Source organism: Stegostoma tigrinum, chromosome 3 (assembly GCF_030684315.1).
Source record: "Stegostoma tigrinum isolate sSteTig4 chromosome 3, sSteTig4.hap1, whole genome shotgun sequence".
In the NCBI taxonomy this organism is placed as follows: Eukaryota; Metazoa; Chordata; class Chondrichthyes; order Orectolobiformes; family Stegostomatidae; genus Stegostoma; species Stegostoma tigrinum.
The window spans coordinates 89,000,499-89,013,876 of NC_081356.1; the positions used below are offsets into that span (position 1 = coordinate 89,000,499).

A 13,378-nucleotide genomic window follows, 5' to 3' on the forward strand; every position below is an offset into this window, starting at 1 on the left:
GGTGAGAGGAAGAACCGGTTAGGGAGGCAGAGACAGGTTGGACTGGTTTTGGGATGCAGTGGGTGGGGGGGAAGAGCTGGGCTGGTTGTGTGGTGCAGTGGGGGGAGGGGATGAACTGGGCTGGTTTGGGGATGCAGTGGGGGAAGGGGAGATTTTGAAACTGGTGAAGTCCACATTGATACCATATGGCTGCAGGGTTCCCAGGCGGAATATGAGTTGCTGTTCCTGCAACCTTCGGGTGGCATCATTGTGGCAGTGCAGGAGGCCCATGATGGACATGTCATCAAGAGAATGGGAGGGGGAGTGGAAATGGTTTGCGACTGGGAGGTGCCATCATCTCCAACACCATTCATGACCTCATCACCTCAGGGGACCTTCCACCCACAGCCTCCAACCTCATTGTTCCCCAACCCCGCACGGCCCGTTTCTATCTCCTTCCCAAAATCCACAAACCTGCCTGCCCTGGTCGACCCATCGTCTCAGCCTGCTCCTGCCCCACCGAACTCATCTCCACCTATCTGGACTCCATTTTCTCCCCTTTGGTCCAGGAACTCCCCACCTATGTCCGTGACACCACCCACGCCCTCCACCTCCTCCAGGACTTCCAATTCCCTGGCCCCCAACACCTCATATTCACCATGGACGTCCAGTCCCTGTACACCTGCATTCCGCATGGAGATGGCCTCAAGGCCCTCCGCTTCTTCCTGTCCCGCAGGCCCGACCAGGCCCCCTCCACCGACACTCTCATCCGCCTAGCGGAACTCGTCCTCACACTCAACAACTTCTCTTTTGACTCCTCCCACTTCCTACAGACTAAGGGGGTGGCCATGGGCACCCGCATGGGCCCCAGCTATGCCTGCCTCTTTGTAGGTTACGTGGAACAGTCCATCTTCCGCACCTACACAGGCCCCAAACCCCACCTCTTCCTCCGGTACATTGATGACTGTATCGGCGCCGCCTCTTGCTCCCCAGAGGAGCTCGAACAGTTCATCCACTTCACCAACACCTTCCACCCCAACCTTCAGTTCACCTGGGCCATCTCCAGCACATCCCTCACCTTCCTGGACCTCTCAGTCTCCATCTCAGGCAACCAGCTTGTAACTGATGTCCATTTCAAGCCCACCGACTCCCACAGCTACCTAGAATACACCTCCTCCCACCCACCCTCCTGCAAAAATTCCATCCCCTATTCCCAATTCCTCCGCCTCCGCCGCATCTGCTCCCACGATAAGACATTCCACTCCCGCACATCCCAGATGTCCAAGTTCTTTAAGGACCGCAACTTCCCCCCCACGGTGATTGAGAACGCCCTTGACCGCGTCTCCCGCATTTCCCGCGACACATCCCTCACACCCCGCCCCCGCCACAACCGCCCCAAGAGGATCCCCCTCGTTCTCACACACCACCCTACCAACCTCCGGATACAACGCATTATCCTCCGACACTTCCGCCATTTACAATCCGACCCCACCACCCAAGACATTTTTCCATCCCCACCCCTGTCTGCTTTCCGGAGAGACCACTCTCTCCGTGACTCCCTTGTTCGCTCCACACTGCCCTCCAACCCCACCACACCCGGCACCTTCCCCTGCAACCGCAGGAAATGCTACACTTGTCCCCACACCTCCTCCCTCACCCCCATCCCAGGCCCCAAGATGACATTCCACATTAAGCAGAGGTTCACCTGCACATCTGCCAATGTGGTATACTGCATCCACAGTACCCGGTGCGGCTTTCTCTACATTGGGGAAACCAAGCGGAGGCTTGGGGACCGCTTTGCAGAACACCTCCGCTCAGTTCGCAACAAACAACTGCACCTCCCAGTCGCAAACCATTTCCACTCCCCCTCCCATTCTCTTGATGACATGTCCATCATGGGCCTCCTGCACTGCCACAATGATGCCACCCGAAGGTTGCAGGAACAGCAACTCATATTCCGCCTGGGAACCCTGCAGCCATATGGTATCAATGTGGACTTCACCAGTTTCAAAATCTCCCCTTCCCCCACTGCATCCCCAAACCAGCCCAGTTCATCCCCTCCCCCCACTGCACCACACAACCAGCCCAGCTCTTCCCCCCCACCCACTGCATCCCAAAACCAGTCCAACCTGTCTCTGCCTCCCTAACCGGTTCTTCCTCTCACCCATCCCTTCCTCCCACCCCAAGCCGCACCCCCAGCTACCTACTAACCTCATCCCACCTCCTTGACCTGTCCGTCTTCCCTGGACTGACCTATCCCCTCCCTACCTCCCCACCCACACCTTCTCCACCTATCTTCTTTACTCTCCATCTTCGGTCCGCTTCCCCCTCTCTCCCTATTTATTCCAGTTCCCTCCCCCCATCCCCCTCTCTGATGAAGGGTCTAGGCCCGAAACGTCAGCTTTTGTGCTCCTGAGATGCTGCTTGGCCTGCTGTGTTCATCCAGCCTCACATTTTATTATCTTGGAATCTCCAGCATCTGCAGTTCCCATTAACTCTTTATTTGACTTGTGTCAGACGCTATCTGATAACACTCCCATAATGCACTTTAGAATATTTCATCATATGCTAATCATTTCAGAATACATTAAAATGGTGTCACATTATTGTCACTTGATGTTATTTTTGACATACTGAATAAGTTAGTCATTCACTGTATTCATGTGGCAGAATGGGTCACTTAGCTCTGGGAGCCCAGTCGATTATTATTCCTTTGGAAATTTACCCAAGTGGATCAACAGTTTGAAGGAATCCATTTTTTAAAGGTCATAAAGCTTCTGACAAACTTTTGATTTTGCATTTGTCAAAGCAATTGTAAAAGGGAACATTCTGTTGAGGATAATTCCAGGGTTTAGAACATTTAAAAAGAATAGGGAGGGGGGAAAAAGAGGAGGGGGTGTAGCACTACTAATCAGAGAGGGTATCACAGCTGCAGAAGCTTCCATTGTCGAGGAAGATCTGCCTACTGAGTCAGTATGGGTGGAAATTAGGAGCAGCAAGGGAGTAGTCACCTCGTTAGGGGTTTACTACAGGCCCCCCAATAGCAGCAGGGAGATTGTAGAAAGCATAGGTCGACAGATTTTGGAAAAGTGTGGACGCAGTAGGGTTGTTGTAATGGGTGACTTTAACTTTCCTAATATTGATTGGAACCTCCTTCGAGCAGAAGATTTGAATGGAGCTGTTTTTGTAAGGTGTGTTCAGGAGGGTTTCCTAACGCAGTACGTTGACAGGCCGACGAGGGGAGAGGCCATTCTAGACTTGGTGCTCGGAAACGAGCCGGGGCAGGTATCAGATCTTGTGGTGGGAGAGCATTTTGGTGATAGTGACCATAACACTCTCTCATTCTACATAGCTATGGAGAAGGAGAGGATTAGGCAGAATGGGAGGATATTTAATTGGGGAAGAGGAAACTATGATGCGATTAGACACGAGTTAGGAAGCATGGACTGGGAGCAGTTGTTCCATGGTAAGGGAAGTATAGACATGTGGAGATTGTTTAAGGAACAGTTGTTGGGAGTGATGAGTAAATATGTCCCTCTGAGACAGGCAAGACGGGGTAAGATAAAGGAACCTTGGATGACGAGAGCGGTGGAGCTTCTAGTGAAAAGGAAGAAGGTAGCTTACATAAGGTGGAGGAAGCTAGGGTCAAGTTCAGCTAGAGAGGATTACATGCAGGCAAGGAAGGAGCTCAAAAATGGTCTGAGGAGAGCCAGGAGGGGGCACGAGAAAGGCTTGGCAGAAGGAATCCGGGAAAACACAAAGGCATTTTACACTTACGTGAGGAATAAGAGAATGGTCAAAGAAAGAGTAGGGCCGATCAGGGATAGCATAGGGAACTTGTGTGTGGAGCCTGAGGAGGTAGGGGAAGCCCTAAATGAGTTTTTTGCTTCTGTCTTTACGAAAGAAACGTCCTGTGTAGTGAATGAAACCTTTGAAGAGCAGGTGTGCATGCTGGAATGGATAGAGATAGAGGAAGCTGATGTACTGAAAATTTTGTCAAACATTAAGATTGACAAGTCGCCAGGCCCGGATCAGATTTGTCCTCGGCTGCTTTGGGAAGCGAGAAATGCAATTGCTTCGCCACTTGCGAAGATCTTTGCATCCTCGCTCTCCACTGGAGTCGTACCTGAGGACTGGAGAGAGGCAAATGTAATTCCTCTCTTCAAGAAAGGAAATAGGGAAATCCCCGGCAATTATAGACCGGTAAGTCTCACGTCTGTCGTCTGCAAGGTGTTAGAAAGGATTCTGAGGGATAAGATTTATGACCATCTGGAAGAGCATGGCTTGATCAAATACAGTCAACACGGCTTTGTGAGGGGTAGGTCATGCCTTACAAACCTTATCGAGTTTTTTGAGGATGTGACTAGTAAGGTTGATGAGGGTCAAGCTGTGGATGTGGTGTATATGGACTTCAGTAAGGCATTTGATAAGGTTCCCCATGGAAGGCTCATTCAGAAGGTCAGGAGGAATGGGATACAGGGGAACTTAGCTGCTTGGATACAGAATTGGCTGGCCAACAGAAGACAGCGAGTGGTAGTAGAAGGAAAATATTCTGCCTGGAAGTCAGTGGTGAGTGGGGTTCCACAGGGCTCTGTCCTTGGGCCTCTACTGTTTGTAATTTTTATTAATGACTTGGACGAGGGAATTGAAGGATGGGTCAGCAAGTTTGCAGACGACACAAAGGTCGGAGGTGTCGTTGACAGTGTAGAGGGCTGTTGTAGGCTGCAGCGGGACATTGACAGGATGCAGAGATGGGCTGAGAGGTGGCAGATGGAGTTCAACCTGGATAAATGCGAGGTGATGCATTTTGGAAGGTCGAATTTGAAAGCTGAGTACAGGATTAAGGATAGGATTCTTGGCAGCGTGGAGGAACAGAGGGATCTTGGTGTGCAGATACATAGATCCCTTAAAATGGCCACCCAAGTGGACAGGGTTGTTAAGAAAGCATATGGTGTTTTGGCTTTCATTAACAGGGGGATTGAGTTTAAGAGTCGTGAGATCTTGTTGCAGCTCTATAAAACTTTGGTTAGACCGCACTTGGAATACTGCGTCCAGTTCTGGGCGCCCTATTATAGGAAAGATGTGGATGCTTTGGAGAGGGTTCAGAGGAGGTTTACCAGGATGCTGCCTGGACTGGAGGGCTTATCTTATGAAGAGAGGTTGACTGAGCTCGGTCTCTTTTCATTGGAGAAAAGGAGGAGGAGAGGGGACCTAATTGAGGTATACAAGATAATGAGAGGCATAGATAGAGTCGATAGCCAGAGACTATTTCCCAGGGCAGAAATGGCTAGCACGAGGGGTCATAGTTTTAAGCTGGTTGGTGGAAAGTATAGAGGGGATGTCAGAGGCAGGTTCTTTACGCAGAGAGTTGTGAGAGCATGGAATGCGTTGCCAGCAGCAGTTGTGGAAGCAAGGTCATTGGGGTCATTTAAGAGACTGCTGGACATGCATATGGTCACAGAAATTTGAGGGTGCATCCATGAGGATCAATGGTCGGCACAACATTGTGGGCTGAAGGGCCTGTTCTGTGCTGTACTGTTCTATGTTCTATGTTCTATGTTCTAAATGATATAGACACTGTGTATTCTGTTTAACAAAGCGTCAACATTAGCTTCATTTATGTTGTTACAGATGCCCCTTGATCTGCTGAGCATTTGTGTTGTTTCTTGTTTTTGTGTCACAACAAATGGACATATAAAATGAATTAGTTTAATTTAATTTAATAGCACCTGCCTGTAACGCTAATGCTCTTTTAAGGTTTATTATCACTGTTTGTTCATCAGGAAGAAAGATTGATGTAATATTTTCTGTGTGCTGTGAAAGCCATTTCTATCAAATTAAAAGCTCCAGCAGACTGATGTAGTAATACATAAATACCTGAGTTCTGATATATCATTAATATTTACTTGGCAAAATTAGGTCAGGTTTCACATTAATCAATCAACCCTTGCAGAAATAATGGAATTATGGTACATAATGTGTTTGAGCTGTGAGGGCTCGAGGCTTGAAGTCCACACTGTTAGAAAAAAAGGCTGTCATTTGAAATTTTTCAGTAAAATGTCTTTGTTATCTGAAATGTAACTGACTCCTTTCAAAATGAGCTAATGCTTGCATATGAAAATTACTGATCAGCGAGTCCACATCTTAACTACCACCTTAGGGTGAAAAGCATAAATAAGCATCATGTTCCACAGCAATTTTCTTCTTTCACCATCATCCCCCTCTAAACTATAAGGGAGAAATTAGGCCAATGCATCAATTATTGGAACAAGGCCCATTTTCAGAGATCAATTTCCTGTGTCCTCAGCACCCCTGAAAGGCCTGACACACAATATCAGATCAGGCAACTTACTTGCTGTCACAACATTAAGCTCATTTCATTTGCTAGCATGCTCATCCAAAGAGATCCACACCAAATTTCAGCTGAACCCGGGACACCTGGCTGGCGTGAGAGCTTTCTCCATTTCACAGCTTTGAAAAGGCAGGAAAAATAAACAAACACTATTGAAAATCAGAGTATTAGTTAAACAGTGACCACCTGCAGAATTCCAGGTGCAGAGGGATTTAGGTTCTTAAGTGTTTGAGTCACAAAACTTTAGTATGCAGGGACAGCAAGTCCCTCAAAATGTTAACCTTTTTTTCTCTCTCCAGATACTGCCAGTCCTGCTGAATTTTTCCAGCACTTTCTGTTTTTTGTATCTAACTTAGGATGTTCTGCTTCAGTTGTACAGGGTATAGGTAAGACAATATCTTAAATCCTACGTGCAGTTTTGGTCTCCTTACTGCATTAGAGCTGCTTCTGAGTACGTTTACTAGATTGATCCCTGGAGTAAACCGTTGCATGTGGATAAGTTGGACAGAATGAAGTTGTTTCCATTGTAATTTGAAAGAGTGAGGAGTGGTTTGCTTGAAGTTTATCACATCTGAAATGGTCTTGACAAAGTGGAAATGTGAAGGATGTTTACTCTTATAGGTGTATCCAGAACCAGATCTGAGGGGACTTCTATTTTCTCAGTATGGTGCAGTGTTGGAACTTTCTATCTCAGATGGCAGTGGAAGCAGTCATTGAATAATTTTTAGGGCAGAAACAGAAAGATTCATGTTGAGGAAGGGAAATAAAGGGTTATTAGGAATAAACTGCAGAATTTGGAACACACACAGACATATTTTTAAGCAGTAAGAGAATCATAGTTTATGAGAAAAAGACAGGAAAGTGGAGTTAGGGATAATCAGATCAGCCATGATCTCATTGACTGAGGGAACAGACTTGCTGGGCTAAATGGCCTGCTTCTCCAACAGCTTATGGTCCTATTGATCAGTCATGATCTTATCATATGGCATAGCAGTCTGGGAAGGCTGCAAGGCCTACTTTTGCTCCAGATTTAGATGTGCATGTGGTTGTGTGTTCCCTCTTACTTCTTAACTAATCTTTCTTCCAGTATTTGACTGATTGCTTTCTGCTCATGCACATTCTAATGGCTCTTCCACACAAGTTAGTTTAAAATATTCACAATGGTGCTTGGTTGATCTCCTCATGAGGTTCTTGACCTCAGGTCTTTTGAGATGCACCCAGTCCATTTGTCACAAAATGAGTTGCAATGACCTGACTGTATACAAAGCCCTACTAACCTATTCATATTGTCCAGTTACTCGTTAATCAATTCTACATTGCTGCTCCTATGTTAGTTAGCATTTGGTGCTGGGAATCCTCAGTGATTACTTCCTTTAAGGTCCAGATCTTTAACTTCCTTCCTAAATGCTAAAACTCTGTAAACAGGACCTTATCTCTTTACTTATCTTTGTCATTGGTTCCAATATGGTCCATGATTTCTAGCAATTATCCTTTTACCAAATAGATATTCTGTGGAAGTATATTAAATAGCTAGAAAGGGTTCAGGAGATATTTACCAGGATGCTGCAGGGAAGTTTTGAGTTATAAAGAGAGCCTGGATAGGCGGGGATGTTTTCTACTGGAGCATAGGAGGTTGAGAGGTAACCCTGTGGAGTTTTATAAAATTGAAGGATGTAAACAGAGTTAATGGTAGATGCCTTTTCCCTAGGGTGGAGAGTTCAATACTAGAGGGCATATTTTTAAGGTGAGAGGAGAAATTCAAAAAAGTCATGAGGGGCAAATATGGTATACAGAGGGTGGTTTGCATGTGGAATGAACTTTCTGAGGAAGTGGTGAATGTGGGCACAGTTACATCATTAAAAAGACACTTGGGTAAGTACATGAATAGGAAAGGTTTGGAGGGAAATGGGCCTGGAGCATGCAGGTGGGACTACTTTAGTTTGGGATTATGTCCGGCGTGAACTGGTTGAATCAAAGGGTCCGTTTCTGTGCTGTGTGACTCTATGGCTCTATACCCAAATGATATGCAGAAGCACAGGAAATAGGAATGCTGCAGGTTGTGGTAAAACTCTAGGTCCAGTTATACACCAAGTGGAAGTCATATTAGATCTAAAGCTAGTCGAGGAGTCTGAAAATCCTTGAGTGTGCGTGTGATATCTGAAATTGAGGTGACCACGCAGGAAGATCAAGATTTGTATTCAGCCATACAGCAAGAAAATTAACACATGGAAGGTGAAAGCAGTTGGGCTGAAGGTAAGATTCCAGCATCCACAGAAGAAATAAAATTTAGAGTTTCACACCTTTCTCTTATCATTAACCCAGTTGCAGCAGAGTCTGTTTTCCTGGGGAAAAAGTAAAAGATACCCAAAAGTCACATTGTCCATGTGTGAAACTGGCTAGTTTTTCCAATATCAGCATTCCATTGGTAGGGGAAGTTAGTGTTTGAGCCAAATATGATGATACAATGTACTACTTTCCATCGGTTGCAAATGAGATAATAAATAATGTCTAATAGAAATAAATTGGCTGAAGCAGATACAGTTAAAGTTGTTCAAAGTTGGATTCAGTGAGTCTGAAGTGTTAGGAGGACACAACGTGGTCTATGGTAATTGAGGAGGACCAAATGATCAAAGTAGGCATTGCAGAGTCATAGTCAAGTTAAAGAAGAATGGACAACTTACATTTTCTTAGACTACACTAGCACCTTGTGCACAGTTAATAGCAGGAAATAAAGAGCTGAATAGAGAGAATGAGGTCAACTAAGGATAAGAGTGCATTCACATTTGTGGAGATTAAAAACAAACAGTTATCCAGATGACGTAAAATCATACTCACCCACAATCTGCCAGTGAAGATTTTTTTTAAATTTAAGAAATGGGCAGGTGTTCGGTAGAATAGATCTGTCAAATGCACATTTCCAAATACACAAGGGGTATTTAGTTTAGTATTTGCTTAATTCCAAGTTATTGTGTATTTATTATTTGTGTAAATCATATTTTAATTTTACATTACTTGGATCCTTTCAATTTGCATCTTCCACTTAGTTAATTTTAGTTTTACTTGCTAAAATCTATTTCATTGCTCTCATTATTTATATATCCCATTCTCACTGTTTCCCCTGGATTTAAATTTCTTATCGCCTTTTTCCCTCTTTTGTAACAAGTTTCCACTCTCACTAACTTCCCATTGACACATTCTTGGTAAGTCACTTCATTCACATAAGTCTGACTAAACCCTGTGCTTAAAATTCTAAACATCTAAACTGAATGATTTATCTAAAAAGAAAACACAATGTTCAAAATATTTTACCCTATTCCATAAAGACAACAACTTAGCAACAGGAGTTAAGAAATGCAGATGTTCATGAATTAACACTCGAGAGGACTGGCCTCGGGTAATAAGGTTCCAGAATACATATCAATAGCTAAGTTTTGTTGCCTTTACCCATGAGAAGTGAATTAAAAAACAAAATCCGGGAGTGTGAATGATTTCTCACAAGAGTTGCATTATTACTCTGTTGACTTTAGGACATTTGAGGAAAATTCACTCATTGAGCATGACAATAGTGACTAAATCAAATTTAATAGATCATGGGTTACCAACAGCAAACATAATGCACAAATATTTGCCATCTTTACACAATATTCCTGTTATTTACTTTTGCGTAAATGTAAACCTATTTATTTTAATTACATGTAAAATAGCACATGCAAAATTTTAATGAAAGCATGTCAGAGTCTGACTTTTAATATTGGCGTCAGATCTGCAGGGTTCTAGAAAACTGCCCTGGAAAATGAGACATTCATTCTGGGATGGTGGGGTTCCCTTGGTGTTGGGCAAGATGATCTCAGAATGAATGTGGAAATTACTGAGAATGGGGGCAGTCTGCACATAAGTGCCTTGGTTTCGTGTCACTATATTGAAGCCATTAAAATTTTGTTTCAAGAAAAGAAGCCATCAGAATTCATCCGTCAAAAGCTCTCATCCTACCCTTCATTTCGGGTCTCATGCTGGCAAATGGGACTAGATTTATTTAGGATATCGGGTCAGCATGGACGAGTTGGACCAAAGGGTCTGCTTCTGTGCTGTATATCTCTATGACTCTAAGTGAGGCAGCTGCTTATTGGTAACTTCCAAGAGCCAAGGATATATAGTTTGGATCCTGCTCCTATTTCTAACCCATGCAAAAATAGCAGAGGCTGGGTTCGCTGGTAAGATTTTGAAATTTGGAGAAAGCCTCTGCTGTTGTTTTTGTGTCGGCTGAGACCCTTTGCGTCAAAATTTAGGGCTTGGTGTTTGTCATTGAGGGTTGCTAATAAATATTGTTCCTTTAGCAGCCAGATTTCAGCAACTACGTTACATAATGAGACACGTTCTTGGAGCAAGAAGCACATTTTCAATTTAAAATCAATGTTATTCAACATTTACCTTGTATCTAGTCCTATTTAACTTGCACTATTAAATGCAAATTTTGCTGTGGGCAAATAACATGTACCATGCACATTTTCTCTTTGCATAAGTGAGCTTTATGACCTTCCACATGTAGTGTCAGATTATCATTAAAAAAATGAATTGAAGAGGATAGAGCAACCATCATATTGTGAGATGAATCCAGGAGGTTATGGTGAAGCTGTACAAAACTCTGGTGCGGCCGCACTTGGAGTATTGCATACAGTTCTGGTCACCGCATTATAAGAAGGATGTGGAAGCTTTGGAAAGGGTGCAGAGGAGATTTACTAGGATGTTGCCTGGTATGGAGGGAAGGTCTTACGAGGAAAGGCTAAGGGACTTGAGGCTGTTTTCATTAGAGAGAAGAAGGTTGAGGGGTGACTTAATTGAAACATATAAAATAATCAGAGGGTTAGATAGGGTGGATAGGGAGAGCCTTTTTCCTAGGATGGTGACGGCGAGCACGAGGGGGCATAGCTTTAAATTGAGTGGTGAAAGATATAGGACAGATGTCAGAGGTAGTTTGTTTACTCAGGGAGTAGTAAGGGAATGGAACGCTTTGCCTGCAACGGTAGTAGATTCGCCAACTTTGGGTACATTTAAGTCATCATTGGATAAGCATATTGACGTACATGGAATAGTGTAGGTTAGATGGACTTCAGATCGGTATGACAGGTCGGCACAACATCGAGGGCCAAAGGGCCTGTACTGTGCTGTAATGTTCTAGAATGCTTGTTTCTCAAAACAGCCAAATCCTGAAAACCTACTTGCCAAATATGTGCATACCACTGATGAACAGACAGCTACAAATATTATTTTCCTAGATACTGAAAGGATGCTTTTTTTAAAAAAGCTACTTTTTATTCACTCATGGGATGTGGCTGTCACTGGCTGGGCCATCATTTATTGACCATCCCTAGTTGCCCTAACAGAGGTGTTGGTAAGCTGCACTTTTGAATTGCTGCTGTCCATTTGTTGTAGATAGACCCACAATGCTGTTTGGGAAGGATCCAGGGTTTTGACTCAGTGACAGTGAAAGAATGGCAAGATAATTCCAAGTCAAGATGGTGAGAGGCTGAAAAGTGAAATTTTAGGTGGTGGTGTTGCTATGTATTTATTGCCCTTGTCCTTCTAGATGGTAGTGGTCATGGGTTTGGAAGGTGCTGTCTTAGGAGCTGTGGGGAATCTCTGAATTGTAGACGATGCACACTGCTGCTACTGAGTGTGGATGGTGCAGGGACTGAATGTGGATGTGGGCTGACTTTAGCCTTAGAATATTGGAAATGGGGAACACAAGGGTTCTCCCATTGAAAACTAAGCTGAAGAATTTTGCTTTTAAAGTTTTCAAGAATTTTGCTTTTCCCTCAGGTGGCATTGAATCTTGGGAACTCTCCTCCCCAGGGTGTAGTGGATCTGGGTCATTGAATATTTTAAAGGCAAGGGTAAATAGGTTCTTCACTGATAAGGGAATCAAAGGTTATTGGGGGCTAGGTGGGAATGTATGATTAAGGCCACAGTCTGGTAAGTTGCAATGTGATTCTGAATAATGAAGAGGGACAAGGAGCCTGTTCGTTCTGCTAATTCGCATGTTTGTATGCTCATTCTTCAGTTTTGAATAGAACATGGCATGGCAAACCCTTATACTGAAAATTGCCTTCTATTTCAGTATAAAAAATCCAGCGTATTTGTTTTTAATGTCTTGCAAATTCATTTACAGTGTGTAAGAAGTGTTTAAGATTATCTTCATATGTTGAGTCACCATTTCAGATGTGCCATTGCATTGAAGCACCAAGCATTGGCTATTGGTTTTCTGTGTGGGAGGGCAGTCTGGACAGAAAGCAGCTCTGAATTACTCATGTTTACCTCTGCATACTCAGCTTTAGTTCTGCACTATGGTGGAAAAGATGCATATTGTGGGGTCACTGATAAAAGAAAATAATGTGACAACATAAATGCACACAAATAATTTCTGGCTTCAATGTAATGAGTTTTCTTTCTGTGTCTCAATAGTAGACTTTCAATTGACTCCCTTTCTTTCGCATTTTCTTTGCACAGGGGAAGCAAGTACTTAAATCAAGTAATACAGATCTCGCTTCAGCAAACATAGGAATGTACCAGCTGAATGTTCTGCTGAAGAGCGGTCACAATCTAGCAATACGTGATCGTGGAGGTAAGAAATACAAATGTAATCAGCTAGTTGCTCTAAAATATTAAATGTACTGCAGAATGTAAAGTCTGGTACAATATTAAATTGAAATTCTGCTGTGACCATCAGAAAACATTTAATGGTATGTATTAGACACAATGCAACAGAAGTTATGTTTCTTAAAGAGTTAAAAATTGATAGAATATGATTTTTAGCTTCATGACTGATATTGCTGGTAAAAATTCTCACATTTTTGTATGTTAAGTCTTTAAATAAATCTTAATGTTTGAGTTGGTAATTGTCGATATGACAGCCAGAACTGCAGTACATATTCTTCATGGTAAGAGTTCTTCTATGTTTTTTATAATACAACATTTTGATTTTTCAAAAAGAATTTGAAGGAATCATTTTTGTTTTATGAAGGATTTTTACTGGAATGTTTTAAGAATTAC

The 13,378-nt window shown here is 43.5% G+C and overlaps 1 protein-coding gene across 18 annotated transcripts in view; it reads left to right on the top strand.

Annotated features, from left to right (window-relative positions):
- The window catches only part of LOC125450983 (multiple C2 and transmembrane domain-containing protein 1-like), a 562,377-nt gene that overhangs the window by 181,257 nt on the left and 367,742 nt on the right, over positions 1–13,378 (top strand). For all 18 annotated transcript variants that reach the window (XM_048527527.2, XM_048527528.2, XM_048527529.2 and 15 more), the window contains one exon: positions 12,836–12,950. In XM_048527527.2, coding sequence (XP_048383484.1) covers positions 12,836–12,950 — 115 coding nt within the window. The remainder of the gene's footprint in view (positions 1–12,835; positions 12,951–13,378) is intronic.